The 17,817-nt window shown below is 42.0% G+C and overlaps 1 protein-coding gene across 1 annotated transcript in view; it reads left to right on the forward strand.

The window, feature by feature from the left end:
* LOC134602907 (uncharacterized) overlaps positions 1 to 17,817 on the forward strand; it is an 84,379-nt gene that overhangs the window by 23,258 nt on the left and 43,304 nt on the right. The window contains exons 4-6 of the mRNA XM_063448371.1: positions 5,299 to 5,394; positions 11,335 to 11,445; positions 15,653 to 15,772. Of these exons, the coding sequence (XP_063304441.1) occupies positions 5,299 to 5,394; positions 11,335 to 11,445; positions 15,653 to 15,772 (327 nt within the window). The remainder of the gene's footprint in view (positions 1 to 5,298; positions 5,395 to 11,334; positions 11,446 to 15,652; positions 15,773 to 17,817) is intronic.

The raw sequence follows: 17,817 nt of genomic DNA on the forward strand, positions 1-17,817 counted from the left end.
AACATAGTGTCTCCGTGTCCCAATGTCTCAGTGTCTCCCAATGTCCCTATGTCTCACAGCGTCCCCATGTGTCTCAGCATCCCCATGTGTCCCAGTGTCCCCTAGTGTCTCAGTGTCCCCAAGTGTCTCAGTGTCCCTAGGTCTCCCAGTGTCTGTGTCTCCATGTCCCCTAGTGTCTCAGTGTCCCCTAGTGTCTGTGTCCCCATGTGTTCCCTAGCGTCTGTGTCCCCTAGTGTCTCAGTGTCCCCTAGTGTCTCAGTGTCCCCTAGTGTCTCAGTGTCCCCATGTTTTCCAGTGTCCCCAAGTGCCTCAGTGTTCCCAGTGTCTCAGTGTCCCCTAGTGTCTGTGTCCCCATGTGTCTGTGTCCCCTAGTGTCTCAGTGTCCCCATATGTCCCCTAGTGTCTCAGTGTCCCCATGTGTTCCCTAGTGTCTCAGTGTCCCCATGTGTCCCTGCTGGCTTTCCCCCCATTCCTCACTTACCTGAGCTGTAGAGCTGCTGTCTGGACTCTCTGTGCTGTGTAGCTGCTCCCCCATGGATCAGTGAGTAGTAGAGAAAGGCAGGGAGGGATTTTCTGTAACTTCCTAGCCCTGCCTCTCTCCACACGCAGTGCTGGTATTGCAGAGTAATTTCCATTTATTCTGAGAAAATTACTTGCATTTGTATTGCCGGTATTACTGCAATACTGGCACTGGCAAAGGCAGCTTAAAATACCAGCTGTGCCAGTAAAATACCAGTCAAGTGGCAAACCTAAGAGTAGTGTGTAAAAAAAAAAAAAAAAAATTTTTTTTTTCCCAATGGGCCTATTCCATGGATCTGGGCCTGGAGCTGCAGCTCCATCAGCCCCTATGTTAATCCGGCCCTGACTATATGGTGTAAGTTATACACGTAGGATTATAATCACTAATGAAAAATCTATATAAATTCTTAGGAAAAAATTAAGAGATAGTGTTGATAAGTTGTGCATTTAACAAAAAACAGAACTCCACTGTTCATTAAATTATTAAAATAAAAATATATTTCCAGTATGACTTAAGGTCGCTTGGTAAAAGCATAAAGCTGATGACAAGAAGAAACTATAGATTAGATTTACTAAAATCTGTGTTTGAGGATTATTACCACCAGCGCTTGACTACCCCTGATAAAATATATGTACGTACCTCAGGGGAACTGCCAAGTATTTTTTATCAAAGGCGGAGAGATGTATTTTTGGTATTTAGGTATGCATGTTTTATATAGATTGTCTTAAATGAAAAATGGGACAGGAAATCATCTATAGTTTGCAAAAAAATGAAAGTTTATTAAAAAAAAAAAGTCTGAATGGCTCCAAAATATCTTTCATTTATATGATCTTTGATATATGGAGAGTTCAACATCCAAGTGAAAAAGATTACACTTTCCACTCTAAAGTCCATAATAGTTACTCTCGAATAGATTTATTTCTAACTGATTCAATAAGTCTGACTAATTTTATAGACTCAAAAATAGGCCCGATTAGTTGGACGGACAATGCCCCAATTGAGGTTAAAAAAAGACTTGGCCTATAAAACCAGTTATCAATGGAGAATCGATGAAATGATCTTACTAAATAAAGAAAATAGAGATCGCTTAGATCTACCAGCTATGGAATTCCTCGAATTCAATGAGAAAGGCAATGTTACTAATGAAACATTATGGTCAACATTCAAATGTGTAATGAGAGGTAATTTAATTAAATTAGAAGCTAGAAGAAAGGAAAATAAAGGAGCTGAATTATCAGACTTATATTTAAAGTTGGCCAAGACTGAACAAATTAATAAAAAAATCTTTCTATACAGTTAGCTATTCAAATTAAAACAATTCAACAACAGATAAATCTATCACTTACAAATAGAGAAAAATGATTATGTCTTGCAAACAGAAATGGTATTGCAGTAGCAGTAAAGTAGGAAAATTATTATCAAAAAAATAAACATCCAAAAAAAAAAAAAATCATAGAAGGAACTAGAACCCTCATTTCCCCCCAACAAATTGTGAATGCCTTTACAAATTATTATTCATCTCTATACAATTTACCTAAAAACATACTTACCAAATGTGAGTTCAATTAATTTTTTAACAAAATCACTGTTCCTTTAGTTAACTCTGACAAACTAGCAGAATTGAACAAAGATATATCAATCGAAGAAATCAAGTTAGTAATAAAGAATTTAGCCAATGGGAAAGCGCCAGGTCCAGATGGTTTTACTGCCTCCTTTTATAAAACATTTGAATCTACAATATCTCCTCTATTATATAAATGGTTTAGTGAACTTAATGATACAAAAACTATTTCTTAAGATTTATTAAGTGCTTCAATAACACCTATCCCTATACCAATGAAAGACACAAATTTATTTCAAATTAACGCCCGATTTCCCTTATAAACCTGGATATAAAAATACTATCAAAAATCTTAGCGAATAGATTTAGTAAAGTCATTAAGTAATGACCAATCAGGGTTTGTAAAGGGAAGATCTGGGGCAGACAATCTTAGGAAAATTGCTAACTTGAACTTAAAGATTAACAAAGGAAAACTACCAATGGTCTTTATTGCTGTCGACACCGAAAAGGCGTTCGACAGAGTAAACTGGAAATATTTAGACGCAACAATGACAGCATTTGGAATTGTAGGAACTTTCAAAGACCTAGCTATGGCACTATATACTTCTCCTAAAGCTAAGATATTTGGTAATGGATTGAATATACTGGTTCAATATTAGGAACGGAATACGCCAGAGATGCCCTTTGGCCCCCCTGATGTACGTTCTTTCTATCGAACCTCTGGCAGCATGTATTAGGAACTCTATAAATATCTCAGGAATACAAACGATTGACACGGAACAAAAAATATAATTATTTGCAGATGACATAATACTAACTTTTACTCACCCCAAAACTTCTATTCCCTTGGTAATGGAATGTATAGAAAATTTAAGTCGTCTTTCAAACTATAAAATCAATTTACAAAAAAACAAACAAACAAATCGGATCTTAACTTAGGATCGGATCTTAACTACCGGATCTTAACTTAGGATCAGGTAAAATTACCTAAATAAAAATACAAATATAATTGGGACTTACAAACAATAAACTATCTAGGAACTATATTAAATTTTTATATAGAATCTTGGGTAAACATAAATTATATGAAATTATTGAAAGATCTCAAAGTTCATGTTAGAAAATGGGAAAATGTAACACTTTCATGGATGGGAAGATTAAACACAATAAAGGCATATTTAATGCCAAAACTTGAATACTTATTTTGTACGATCCCAATCAGAGTACCAAACAAAATTTTAGAAATGTTTGATAAACTCTTTTATTCTTTTGTGTGGTCAGATATAAAAACAAGAATCAATAGAAAGATAATGATTGCACACTCAAGAGAGGGAGTATTGTCCTTCCCTAACATTCAGCTGATCCATAATACAGTAATGTTCTCCCATTTCTTAGAATGGGGTAACATGAAATCTAGAGAGAAAACATGGTATAAGATAGAGAAAGAACAGTGTGAAGGAATTCGCTTACATGCCCTTCAAATGGCTAAAGATGACAAATTAAAAGCCCCAGGCATTGAAAATTTTGTTGCATCAGCAGGATGGTGTACCCGCTTCATGAATAGGTTTGCCCTATGTTTGCGGCAAAGAACAAAGATTTCACAGAAGTTGCCAAAAGACCTTGATGAAAAATTGATGTCATTCCATTCATTCATCATAAAACAAAGATGGATCCATAACTATGACCTGGGAGATATTGGGAATATGGATGAAACACTTATGATCTTTGATCTTCCAAGCAACAGAACTGTGGCAAGTTTGGGAGACAAAACTATTTTACTAAGAACCACAGGAAATGAAAAAAAACATTTCACAGTTGTTCTGTCATGTTTGGCTAATGGAACTAAGCTACGGCCTGTCATTATTTTTAAAAGAAAGACCTTGCCTAAAAAGGTCAAATTCCCACCACGAATTACAGTGCGCGCACATGTTAAAGGCTGGATGGATGAAGACGGAACAAAAAAATGGCTGGAAGAAATTTGGAACGGACGACCAGGAGCAGCCTTAAAGAAAAAAACATCATTGCTAGTTTGGGATATGTTCAGAGCCCACACATCTGATGACATAAAAAAATTGGCAAAGTCTTCTCAAGTTACTTTGGCCGTTATTCCAGGTGGGCTTACATCTGTATTGCGAAAGAGGTGGCATGAATGGATGTCATCTGGTCAACCCCGACTGACAAAAGTTGGAAATCTGATGAAACCTGACATAGAATTGATAGCAACATGGGTTCGTGATGCATGGGAAGAGATTCCAGAGGACATGGTGCAACGCGCCTTCAAGAAATGTGGCATTAGTAATGCTATGGATGGCAGAGAAGACAGCGCGTTGTATGAGGACAGCAGTGATGGTGATGACTGCGAACTCAGTGATGATGACAATGTCTACGCTGATAACCTCACACCAGCTACAGTTGAAGCTCTGTTTGGACATACAGATGATGAGGAATCCAGTTTTGAAGGATTTTAACTATTTTAGCTGTTTTAGCTTTAGTTGTTTTTTGTACTGTTAAAGTTATTGTTGATACCATATTGTTTTTCTTTGAAATAAATATTCAAAAACCTTTAACCTACTGATGCCTCAATTAATGTAATTTTATTGGTATCTATTTTTATTTTTGAAATTTACCAGTAGCTGCTGCATTTCCCACCCTAGTCTTATACTCGAGTCAATAATTTTTCCCAGTTTTTTGTGGTAAAATTAGGGGCCTCGGCTTATATTCGGGTCGGCTTATACTCGAGTATATACGGTAAGTTATATTGAAATGTGAATTTTAATGAATGATATCTAGAGTTAATCTCCTCTGTTGTAGGAGATTGAAGAAACCTCAGTTGCATAGTTAATTTCAACTCGAGAGAGAAGAATACAATTCTAGTTTTGCATTGCCATTACATGTATGTATGTACTTATAGTATGTCTATATCAGATTGTACAATAACTTTTTTAGAAACTTATTAAATATTCTTGTCAAATGTTGACACTTCTGATTGTGTTGTCACTTATATTGAAACATAATAAAAAATATTTATTTAAAAAAAATAATAATTTAAAGTGTACCTTCTTTCCTGTCATAATACTAATAAAGTAAGTAAGAGTGAGAATAGCCTATTCCTCGGACCTAAATGTTACTTCATCAAGCTGGTCCCAGTTCAACAGGCAATTTGTGCTACCCGACTCTCATTCTACCTGTCTCTCCTTGTCATCTGTCTTTGTCCTAGAATTCAACCCTCCTCCACGAGGCTGTCCGTGGCAAGAGCATTGAAGTGGTTAAATTTCTTATAAAAAATGGAGCCAATGTAAACATTCAGGATCAGGTGAGTTCTGCAGGAGAAAGGAATAGATGGTTTTATGGATTGCATGCAAGAGGTGATACATGATCTACATAGATGTGAAAAGTGGTATTGATGGGTATTGGCTTGGGATTGTTACTCCAGATGAGCATCAAATGTATGACATGAATATATAGATTCAGAAGATATGTTTTTGTATGTGAGTCTCAATAAACGGGACATAATGTAACTTAGTAGTATGTCCTTTACATTAACACATTAAGCTTAGAACTAAATTCCAATTTGTAGTGAACTGAAATAGAAATGAATTAAAAGTGAATTTCAAATGCAAGTCCAAAATAGCCAAACTGAAATCAGAATTGACTTGAAAAGTTTTTTTGTTTTTTTTGTCAATCAGTTTTTTTAATGAGGTAAAGTAAAAAGCATTACATGTTTAGGAAGATTAAAAAAAATAACATGTACATATGTGGTATAACAGAGTACAGTCGATTGACATTACCTAATTTTTTTTAAAATAATAGACAAAACATAGCTAGTAGAGTTGAGCGAACCCGGACTGTAAAGTTCGGGTTCGTACCGAACATTACTTTTTTTGGACCCCGGACCCGAACACGGACATATCACTGTACGTTCGGGTTGGAGTTCGGTGTTCAGCGATTTAATGACGCGTTTTGAAAGGCTGCAGGGCAGCCAATCAACAAGCGTTTGACTCGTGTGCCCTTAGAAGCCATCACAGAATCTTGGGCAAACATAAATTATATGAAATTATTTAATGATCAGGTTAGAAAATGGGAAAAACACTTTCATGAATGGGAAGATTAAACACAATAAAGGCATATTTAATGCTTAAACTTGAATACTTATTTCGTACTATCCCAATTAGAGTACCAAACAAAATTTTAGAAATGTTTGATAAACTCTTTTATTCTTTTGTGTGGTCAGATATAAAAACAAGAATCAATAGAAAGATGATAATTACACTCTCAAGAGAGGGAAGATTGTCCTTCCCTAACATTCAGCTAATCCATAATACAGTAATGTTCTCCCATTTCTTAAAATGGGGGTAGCATGAAATCTAGAGAGAAAACATGGTATAAGATAGAGAAAGAACAGTGTGAAGGAATAGATCCCTATCTCCTTTTCTTGTTAGACAAAAACAATTTATAAAAATTTGGAAATGGATAATTGGATCATTTTACAAATGTTTAACCCCTTAAGGACACATGACATGTGTGACATGTCATGATTCCCTTTTATTCCAGAAGTATGGTCCTTAAGGGGTTAAATCAATCGATTTGATTAAAAAAAAATTCTTATTCAAAATCAAACTCTATGTAAAGCTCCACTGGAAGTAATTCAATTATATATAAGAGATCTTTACCTAACCAAGTGGTTAGGAAAACATATAGTAAAAATCAGCCAACTACTGTGGCGTACATACCAGGGTCGCAGGGGTCGCGGCTGCGACCGGGCCCGGCCCACCAGGGGGCCCGGCCGCCCCTGCGACCCGGTTTGTACCCACAGGGCCAGCCTCTTCTGCTGGGGGGCCCAGGAGCCGGCCACCTCCGGGCCCCCCGAGGCTGGCCCTGCTGTCACCCGGCTGGCGGGCGCGCGAGGGAGCACTGTTCCCTGGGTGCTCCCTCTTCAGCTCCCTCGCGCACCGCACTGAAACCGGAGCCGGAAGATGACGTCATCTTCCGGCTCCGGTATCAGTACGCGGCGCGCGAGGGAGCTGAAGAGGGAGCACCCAGGGGACAGTGCTCCCTCGCGCGCCCGCCAGCCAGCCGGGTGACCAGCAACACCACTGGACCCCAGGGAATCCCCCCAGCTCTCACACAGGTAAGGAGGCTGGGGGGATTAAATTAAAAAAAAAAAACAGAAAAAACGTGTGTGTTTAGTGAGTGTGTTTAGTGAGTGTGTTAGTGAGTGTGTTAGTGTTAGTGAGTGTGTTAGTGAGTGTGTTAGTGTTAGTGAGTGTGTTAGTGTTAGTGAGTGTGTTAGTGTTAGTGAGTGTGTGTGTGTGTCTTAGTGTTAGTGAGTGTGTTAGTGAGAGTGGTAGTGAGTGAGTGTGTTAGTGTGAGTGTTAGTGAGTGTTAGTGAGTGTGTTAATGTGAGTGTGTTAGTGTTAGTGAGTGTGTTAGTGTTAGTGAGTGTGTTAGTGTTAGTGAGTGTGTTAGTGTTAGTGAGTGTGTTTGTGAGTGAGTGTGTTAGTGAGTGTGTTAGTGTTAGTGAGTGTGTTAATGTGAGTGTTAGTGAGTGTGTGAGTGTTAGTGAGTGAGTGAGTGTGTGTGTTAGTGAGTGTGTTAATGTGAGTGTGTTAGTGTTAGTGAGTGTGTTAGTGTTAGTTTGTGTTAGTGTGTGTGTGTGTGTTAGTGAGAGAGTGTGTTAGTGTTAGTGTTAGTGAGTGTGTTAGTGTTAGTGAGTGTGTTAATGTGAGTGTGTTAATGTGAGTGTGTTAATGTGAGTGTGTTAGTGTTAGTGAGTGTGTTAGTGTTAGTGAGTGTGTTAGTGAGTGTGTTAATGTGAGTGTGTTAGTGTTAGTTTGTGTTAGTGTGTGTGTGTGTGTGTGTGTTAGTGAGAGAGTGTGTTAGTGTTAGTGTTAGTGAGTGTGTTAGTGTTAGTGAGTGTGTTAGTGTGAGTGTGTTAGTGTGAGTGTGTTAGTGTGAGTGTGTTAGTGTGAGTGTGTTAGTGTGAGTGAGTGTGTTAGTGAGTGTGTTAATGTGAGTGTGTGTTAGTGTTAGTGAGTGTGTTAGTGTTAGTTTGTGTTAGTGTGTGTTAGTGGGAGTGTGTTAGTGGGAGTGTGTTAGTGGGAGTGTGTTAGTGGGAGTGTGTTAGTGGGAGTGTGTTAGTGGGAGTGTGTTAGTGAGTGTGTTAGTGTGTGTTAGTGTTAGTTTGTGTTAGTTTGTGTGTGTGTTAGTGAGTGAGTGTGAGTGAGTGAGTGTGTGTTAGTGAGTGTGTTAGTGAGTGTGTGTTAGTGTGAGTGTGTTAGTGAGTGTGTGTTAGTGTGAGTGTGTTAGTGAGTGTGTTAGTGTGAGTGATTGTGTTAGTTTTAGAGTGTGTTAGTGTTAGTGTGTGTGTCTGTTACTGAGTATGTTTGTGTGTGTCTGTCACTGAGTGTGTGTCTGTCAGTAAATGTGTGCGTCTGTTCATGAGAGTGTGTGTGTGTGTGTCTAAAGCACTTACCTTTCTCCAGCGCCGGGCTCCCTTGGCGCTGGGGATCTCTCCGTCCCGATCCGCCTCTCAGCTCCGAATGCACATGCGTGGCAAGAGCCACGCGCGCATTCAAACCGCCCATATAGGAAAGCATTACTCAATGCTTTCCTATGGACGTTCAGCGTCTTCTCACTGTGATTTTCACAGTGAGAATCGCAGAAAATCCTCTAGCGGCTGTCAATGAGACAGCCACTAGAGATGGATTAACCCTCAGTGAAACATAGCAGTTTCTCTGAAACTGCTGTTTTCAGCTGCAGGGTTAAAACTAGAGAGACCTGGCACCCAGACCACTTCATTGAGCTGATTTGATCTGGGTGTCTGTAGTGGTCCTTTAAGTGTATGTGTTTATGCATGCACTGGCGTACATACCGCGGTCGCACGGGTCGCAGCCCTGCGACCAGGTGCCCGCCCGCCATGTGTTGCGGCCCCAGCCCGCGCAGAGTAAGCGGGGGGGGGGGGGGGGGGGAGGGGCCCACAGATCAGTTTTCGCACCGGGGCCCCATGGGTTGTGTGTACGCCACTGGCCAACTAGGATAAAGAAAGATTCACATATTTAATAATTGTTAATTTCCTTAAAACAATACAAACAATAGACGAGTCTCCCTTAGATTTGATCTTATATGGATCACAACTTTTAGGATCTTCTAGAATTAGACACATTATAATTAAATCTGCACTAGAAATCAAAATAAACTCCATCTTAAAGTGGGAAGAAGACGTAGACACCACCTTCCCGTGTCATTTATGGATGGAGTCTATAGAATATCTTAGAAAATCAGTACATTGTACAAACATTCTAGAAAACTTTTACAAAATCTTAAATAGATGGTATCAAGTCCCTTCTAGACTATGTAAATTTAAGTCCCAATATATGAACCGATGCTGGTGATGTAACAAGGAAATTGGGACACTAAAACATATATGGTGGGACTGCTTAAATCTAAGTCCGATCAAAAGGATTTGTGTTAAATCTTTGTAAAGCCTTAAAGCTACCAGAACTGACTCCCGAGAATTTCCTTTTCCATTTGAACGCTGATGGTTTAAAGAAATTTGAAAAATTCTTACTAATAAATATATTAATGGCAACAAAGATTTGTATTTCAAGATACTGGAAGAGTATTAAGAGCAAAAAAATGGGTTGCAAGAGTATACTGAGAACGGGCAGCAGCTGAAATAGCCTACCCTTCGGTGGGTCCCTGTTCAGATCTCAAGCTGGTTTTTGAGCCTGTGGCTGCTTACTGTTAAAAAAAAAAAAAAAAAATCCCCCCTCCTGTTGCCCCCCCCCCCCCGGACCCCACCCCTGAGCGGCGGGTGGAGGTCCAAAATACCAATAAGGAGGGGGGGAACTATTGTCCTCCCCCTTGGCCCCCACCCCTGTGCGGTGGGTGGGAACCCTAAATATCAATAAGGGGAGTGGAACTATTGTCCTCCCCCCGGCCCCCACCCCTGTGCGGTGGGTGGGGGGCCATAAATAAAAATTGGCGGTGGGACCTAATGTCCTCTACCCGGCCCCCACCCCTGAGCGGTGGGTGGGGGCCCTACACTGTGTAAAATTACACAGAGCACTCTGATTGGATGGATTTCAAGCTAACCAATCCAAAGAACTTTCCCACGCTGTGTAAAATCACACAGAGCACTCTGATTGGTTAACTTGAAATCCAGCCAACCAGAGTGCTCTGTGTCATTTTACACAGCGTGGGAAAGTTCTTTGGAATTTTCCCACACTATGTAATTTGATTCATAACACTCTGATTGGTTACTTAATCCACCATCAGAACGCTCTGTGTCATTTTACACAGCGTGAGAAAATTCCAAAGAACTTTCCCACGCTGTGTAAAATGACACAGAGCACTCTGATTGGCTGGATTTCAAGCTAACCAATCAGAGTGCTCTGTGTCATTTAACACTGTGTGGGAAAGTTCTTTGGAATTTTCCCATGCTGTGTAAAATGACACAAAGCACTCTGATTGGTTAGCTTAAAATCCATCCAAAACATCGCAGGGGTGGGTGCCAGGGGGAGGACAGTAACCCCCTTATTGTTATTTAGGGTCCCCACCCGCCATGCAGGGTTGGGGGCCAGGGGGAGGACAGTAGGTCCCCCCCCAAATTCTTGTTTATGGCCCCACCCACCGCTTAGGGGTGGGGGCCGCCGCACAGGTGTGGGGGCAAGGGGGGGAGGACAGTAGGCCCCCCCTTATTGTTATTTAGGGCCCCACCCGCTGCTCAGGGGTGGGGGCCAGGGGGGAGGACAGTAGGTCCCCCCCTCCACATTCTTAATTAGATAAAACCCTGAGGAGGCCCCGCTCTGGCATGATGATAAGAGGCAGAAAGATGAAGTAAGGTCAGTCAATGAGGAATAGGTAAAAAAAACATCAGAAAGAATGCAGAGCAAAAGGTGAGTGACCAGGAACTCCTCATAACACAATTCCAGGACCCAGTTCAACCTATGCCCTGCACAAGAGTATAGTCTTGCACTAGGGCGATATGCTTCAGGCTTTGAAGCCCAGATGATAGCTGTTGTCGTTTCTATGGTTTTCTATAAAGTGATTTTGCTCCATTCTGAATATTTTACTATTTGGTGTTGCACCAGTTAATAAATAAAAATGTTGTTGTAATTTTGCAGCAACACTACATTTCAACAGGTCACACTCTAGTAAATGAAGCTGAAACTGTTTTGTACATAGATGCATAGTGTTACACTCGTAGTGATTTCATAATGTGATTTACCCTTGGTTGTTGTGTACTACACAGGATGGTAATACTCCGTTACACCTGTCTGGGTCACTGAAGCCGGCTCAAATGGCAGTTAATATCTCCCAGGCTCTACTGGATGGAGGAGCAGATCCTAAAATCCAAAACCGGGTACGCAGAGGGTGCACAGAAAGAAAAAGCAATGCTTCTGAAATGTGTGTGATTTCTGCCCGCTATATCTCAGTTATTCTAACTTAATCTGAATGTATAACACACAAAGAAGAAAAGCACTAGAGTCAACTACATATATACACACAAGAATATAGTCGGCAAACGCTGAAAGTAAGGGATACCCTCAACCCCTTACTACAAAGAAAACAATACACAATCAAAATGCAAAACCAGGTTGCACCAAATATAAAGTCCAAAAATAAAAAGTCCAAAATGGTTCACAAAAGTCCAAACAATTCATGAGAGATTCCTGACTAGTAACCATCCAGGATTTAATAGAGCTCTAAGTAAAACAGCCTAGTAGACCGCCACTAGAGGAGGAGTTAACCCTGCAAGGTAAATATTGCAGTTTATGAAAACTGCAATAATTACACTTGCAGGGTTAAGGGTATTGGGAGTTGGCACCCAGACTACTCCAATGGGCAGAAGTGGTCTGGGTGCCTGAAGTGTCAATTTAAGCTAAAGTTGTTTTGGTGCCTATACTGTCCCTTCAAGTCATTAGATGAGGGGACATGTCTGGGTCAAACTCCTAAAATACATGAACACATTAAAGGAGGGCTGCCTTTTTGGAAATTTCTATTTCTGTTGCCAGACCTAATGTGCTACTCTTGACCAAAGTGTATTAGATTTTTACATCCACCTCTCATTTAGGACAGTCACACCAATATTGTGTATTAGGATCCATGAAACGTCATAAGGTCATTACACAGTAGTTTATAGACATGTGCAATTCATTTCGGTCCGAATATGAATTCGGCCGAATTTTGGGCAATTCGGACATTCGAGTACTTCAGAATGTCTGAATGTCCGAATTGCTGAAGTGCCAAATTGCCGAATAGCCGAGGTCCCGAAGTTCCGAAATTACCGAATTTCCGAAGTGCTGAAGTGCCGATGTTCCAAAGTTGCCGAAGTTCTGAAGTGTCAAAGTGTCAAAGTGCCAAAGTGCTGAAGTTCCGAAGCACAGTATTGCCTAAGTACTAATATACTTACCCAGTGAAAGAAGAAGAATGTTACATTGTATACAATTTTAAATAAAAAGTATACAAACATAGCCAGGATTCAGCTTTAAGCATTTGCAAGACTTACAACAATCAAGTAACACACATTCATATAAAATGTAAGTTACTTGACCAGTCAGTGTAATGACAGGAATGAATAAGTAGATAACTACCTAATTCCCACGGTATTAGGGAGCTATTTACTAAAAGGCTGAAAGACCTAAATTGGTCTTTCAGCCAAAATGTACTAATACTAAGTAATCATTATTTAGTATTTGTAAATTATGCCCCTACTCTCTATTCCGCGAGTAGGGTTATGTCTATTAAACAGTGAGCAGCCTGTGGCTGCTCACTGTTAAAAAAAAAAAAAAGGCCCCCCTTCCCGAGCCCCCACCGGCGCTTTTAAACTAAAGGGGGGACCAATTGTCCCCCCCGGTCCCCACCCCTGAGCAGCGGGTGGGGGCCCTAATGTAAAATAATGGGGGGGACCTATTGTCCACCCCCCGGGCCCCCACCCCTGAGTAGTGGGTGGGGGCCCTAATGTAAAATAATGGGGGGGACCTATTGTCCTCCCCCTGGGCCCCCACCCTGAACGGTGGGTGGGGGCCCCACCCTGAACGGTGGGTGGGGGCCCCACCCTGAACGGTGGGTGGGGGCCCTAAATCAGAATAGGGGGGACCTAATGTCCTCCTCCCTGGCCCCCACCCCTGAGCGGTGGGTGGGGGCCCTAAATACTAATAAGGGGGGGACCTAATGTCCTCTCCCCTGGCCCCCACCCCTGAGCGGTGGGTGGGGGCCCTACAGTAAAATAAAGGGGGGGGACCTAATGTCCTCCCCCCTGGCCCCCACCCCTGAGCGGTGGATGGGGGCCCTACAGTAAATTAAGGGGGGGACCAAATGTCCTCCCCCCTGGCCCCCACCCCTGAGCAGCGGGTGGGGTCCCTAAATACCAATGGGGGGACCTATGGTCCTCCCCCCTGGCCCCCACCCCTGAGCGGCGGGTGGGGGCCCTAAAGAAAATGTCCTGCCCCCCGGTGACTAAGGGTCCCCAAACCCCTAGTCACCCCTTCCCCCCCAAGAAATATTAACCCCCTACCTACCCCCCTCACCCTAAAAAAAATGAGGGGGGGACCTTTAACTAAGTACCTGTAAAAAAATAAATAAAACTTACCATTCAATGTTTTCTTTCTTCTAAAATCTTCTTTTTTCAGCCCCAAAAAAGGCCAAATAAAAAAACCATAATAACCGACGCAATAAAAAAAAAAACGAGCGCAAAAATAAAAATCCTTCTTCACCCAGCGAGGGCTCGACGCAGACTGAGCTCTGCAAGGTGGGGGAAGGCTTATAAAGCCTTTCCCCACCCTGCAATTAGGCTCAGAGCACTCTGATTGGTGGGTTTAAGCCATCCAATCAGAGTGCTTTGACAGGTAAATGAAGAGACTGACAGGTCTTGAAATCCACCAATCAGAGTGCTCTGTGTCATTTTACACAGCGTGGGAAAGTTCTTTGGAATTTTCCCGCGCGGTGTAAGTTGACTCATAACTCTGATTGGTTACTTAATCCACCAATCAGAGAGTTATGAGTCAAATTACACAGCGTGGGAAAATTCCAAAGAACTTTCCCACGCTGTGAAAAATAACACAGAGCACTCTGATTGGTGGATTTCAAACCAACCAATCAGAGTGCTGTGACAGGTAAATGTAGAGACTTACCTGTCAGTCTCTTCATTTACCTGTCAGAGCACTTTGATTGGATGGCTTAAACCCACCAATCTGAGTGCTTTGAGTCTAATTGCTGGGCGGGGCAAGGCTTTATAAGCCTTCCCTCGCCCTGCAGAGCTCAGTCTGCGCGGAGCCCTCCATGGGTGAAGAAGGATTTATTTTTTATTTTTTTAATTGCGTCGGTTATTATGGTTTTTTTATTTGGCCTTTTTTGGGGCTGAAAAAAGAAGATTTTAGAAGAAAGAAAACATCGAATAGTAAGTTGTTATTTTTTTTTTTTACAGGTTCTTAGTTAAAGGTCCCCCCCTCCTATTTTTAGGGTGAGGGGGGTAGGTAGGGGGATAATTGTTTTTTTTGGGGGGGGGGAGGGGGTGACTAGGGGTTTGGTGACCCCTAGTCACCTGGCGGGGGGACACATTTTTATTAGGGCCCCCACCCGCCGCTCAGGGGTGGGGGCCGGGGGGAAGACAATAGGTCCCCCCATTGGTATTTAGGGCCCCCACCCGCCGCTCATGGGTGGGGGCTAGGGGGGAGGACATTAGGTCCCCACCTTTTTAGTATTTAGGGCCCCCACCCACCGCTCAGGGGTGGGGGCCAGGGGGGAGGACATTAGGTCCCCCCCCCGTATTCCAATTTAGGGCCCACACCCGCCGCTCAGGGGTGGGGGCCATGGGGAGGACATTAGGTGTCCCCCCTTATTAGTATTTAAGGCCCCCACCTGCCGCTCAGGGGTGGGGGCCAGGGGGGAGGACATTAGGTCCCCCCTTATTAGTATTTAGGGCCCCCACCCACCGCTCAGGGGTGGGGGCCGGGGGGGAGGCCAATAGGTCCCCCCCATCAATTTACTTTAGGGCCCCCACCCGCCGCTCATTTTGAAACAGTGAGCAGCCACAGGCTGCTCACTGTTTACTAGACATGCCCCTACTCGCGGTATAGCAAGTAGGGGCAAAATTTACTAATACTAAGTCATTTTTACTTAGTATTAGTAAATTTGTCTGCAAGACCAATTTAGGTCTTTCAGCCTTTTGGTAGATAACTCCGTAATACTGTGGGAATTAGGGAGTTATCTACTAAGCGGCTGCAAAAGAAATCCCGAAATGCCGAAGTCCCGAAATTCTGAAGTTCCGAAGTGCCGAAGTTCCGCAGTGCTGAAGTGCCGAAGTTCCGAAGTGTCGAAGTGATGAATTGCCGAAGTCCCGAATTGCGAAAATTCCGAATTTCGGAATGCCGAACCGAACCGAAAATTTTCCCCATGCACATGCCTAGTAGTTTAATTCTTGCATTATTGTGAAGTTTGCTTTTTAACTTATATGTACTTGAGGATTTTTTGGTGACTGATCCATGTTTATATTTTGTTGAAAACATAAAATGTTCTTATCTTTTGGTTGCATTGTGAATTCGGCCTCAATCTACCCCCTTTTTCTTTAGGCTAGAGAGAATTTCTTCTTCAGGATTGTGAGAGAGGCAGCAATGGATAATTCTCATAGCTCACAGCATCTCATTTTACTGGCTCTTAAATACCCATTGGATTTGCTATGCCGAAACTTGGTGAGTATATATTAGGAATGAATGTGAATGTGTGATATTTTAATAGGAGTCACATGACCTTGCATGCCAAATGCTTAATTCATTATTGTGTAACAGAGCTTACATTAAGAGCAGGGAGGTTGTTAGGCTTGAATAAATACCTGGAGCTTGAGTACAAAACAAAATTAATGACCCTTGACATCTGCACGAAACTTAAATAAACACTATAGCATTAGAAATGCAAACATACATATTCCTAACACTATAATTTGAATCTACATATTTTGGTGTCCACTCCTCTTACACCTTAAGGGTTTAAAAGGTGAGTTTAACTTACCTTTACTACCTTCTGTGCTGTTCATTAAGATTGATGATCTCAGCCAATCCAGTGCCTCCTCATAGAGATCAGAGTCTGGCTCGGTTCTCACAGGGGAAACGCCTAAGTGTCTGTCAGGAGAACAGCCACTAGAGGTGTGTTTAATCCTTCAACTGAAACAGGAATTGGATTGAGAGAAGGTTAGCATGTGAAAGGTTAGAGTGATGTTTGTGAGCATATAAAAGGATGGCTGTAATGTGAGTGAGGATAGTGATAGAGAGGAGTGGGTTGGAGTAATGGGAGGGGGGAAGAAATAAGGGTAGGAAAGGAGTAATGGAGGATTTTAGTAATTGGAGGATAGAGATGTGGGAATCATAGTGATGGGAGAGAGTGATTCAATATGTATGGGAGGATAGGAAGGGAATACGGGCAGATTTTACCCTGCAGTTTCGGAAGACATGCAGGAACAGGAGTTGTGCTGTCGTTCCTGTATTCTCCTAGTGGGCAGGGCCTGGTGGGAAAGTGGAAAGGATGTGATGTCACATCCCTCTATCAGAATAAACTTCAGTGACTCAGAGCTTGTCCAGGGGGTAACAGTAACAGGCAGACACATTGCCTATCACTGACCGTGCCCAGTACCACAAATAGTTTTAAAAACAAATTTTGTCAGGAACCATGAGGCAATCAGCTCCATTGACCCCTAAATTCATCGGACCCTAACCAGCCACAGAGAGACCTAAGAAAACTAGATATACCATGCACAGAGATGGACACAACACAAAGATACCTAATAAATATCTATACCTGGGTAGACTACAAAGATACCCATATAACAGGTAGAGCTGAGTAAAATACAGAGAAATAACACACACCAATGGGCACAATAATGAGATACTCATAACTTTGACACACAGCCAAGATCACTGTGATGGATTACACAGAGCTGCAATACAGTGATACCCACAGAGTACATGTCTCTGTATAATGCTCCAACTCTCTCTCTGTCTAACATTTTCTAGCTCTCTCTTAGTTCTCCCTTTTTTTTTAAATCTAATCTTCAGTAGGGCTGCTGCTATGACAACACGTCTAGTAAATGTTGATGTTATAGGAAACATGTCAGATACTCTTGACTCACTATTAGCATTTAGCACTCAGTGCACAGGGTTAAAGCAGCAGGCTACTGATATACTCCTTATTAAGGTTGTAGCTGTCAGTATGATTTAAATACAATGTCAATATGGAGATTAGAGGCAATGACATGGTTAACAAACACAAAAATCATTACAGTTTAAAATTAGTATCAATTCAGTCCCCAGAGACATAGCCCCAAAGTCTCAGATCTCAGCTACAGAGTAACTGAGCACTTTATATAAGATTATGCAATGTGCAGTAGGAGTTATTAAAACTATTAGTGACCTCAACTCAGACCTCAGGAAGACGCTGAGGGAATTGTTGTAGAGCAAAAGATATTATAATAAATTTACATTTGGCAGGACTAGGAGCTGCTTTTGCTGTTCTCTCTCTCTCTCTCTCTCTCTCTCTCTCTCTCTCTCTCTCTCTCTCTCTCTCTCTCACTTGCCAGATGGGTTCTTGCTTTCCTGTAGGCACTGTAAGTCCCCCCCTTCTGCTATGAACCAGTGACGGCCCCTAAATAGAGAGACCAATAGCATGTCTTCACTTATGGGCAGCTGCCTCTGCTGCCTGAGTGGCAAATTAGTAGGAGGCCCATGGAATGCCTTCTTAAAGCAGG

The sequence above is a fragment of the Pelobates fuscus genome, chromosome 3 (genome assembly GCF_036172605.1).
Source record: "Pelobates fuscus isolate aPelFus1 chromosome 3, aPelFus1.pri, whole genome shotgun sequence".
Taxonomy (NCBI): domain Eukaryota; kingdom Metazoa; phylum Chordata; class Amphibia; order Anura; family Pelobatidae; genus Pelobates; species Pelobates fuscus.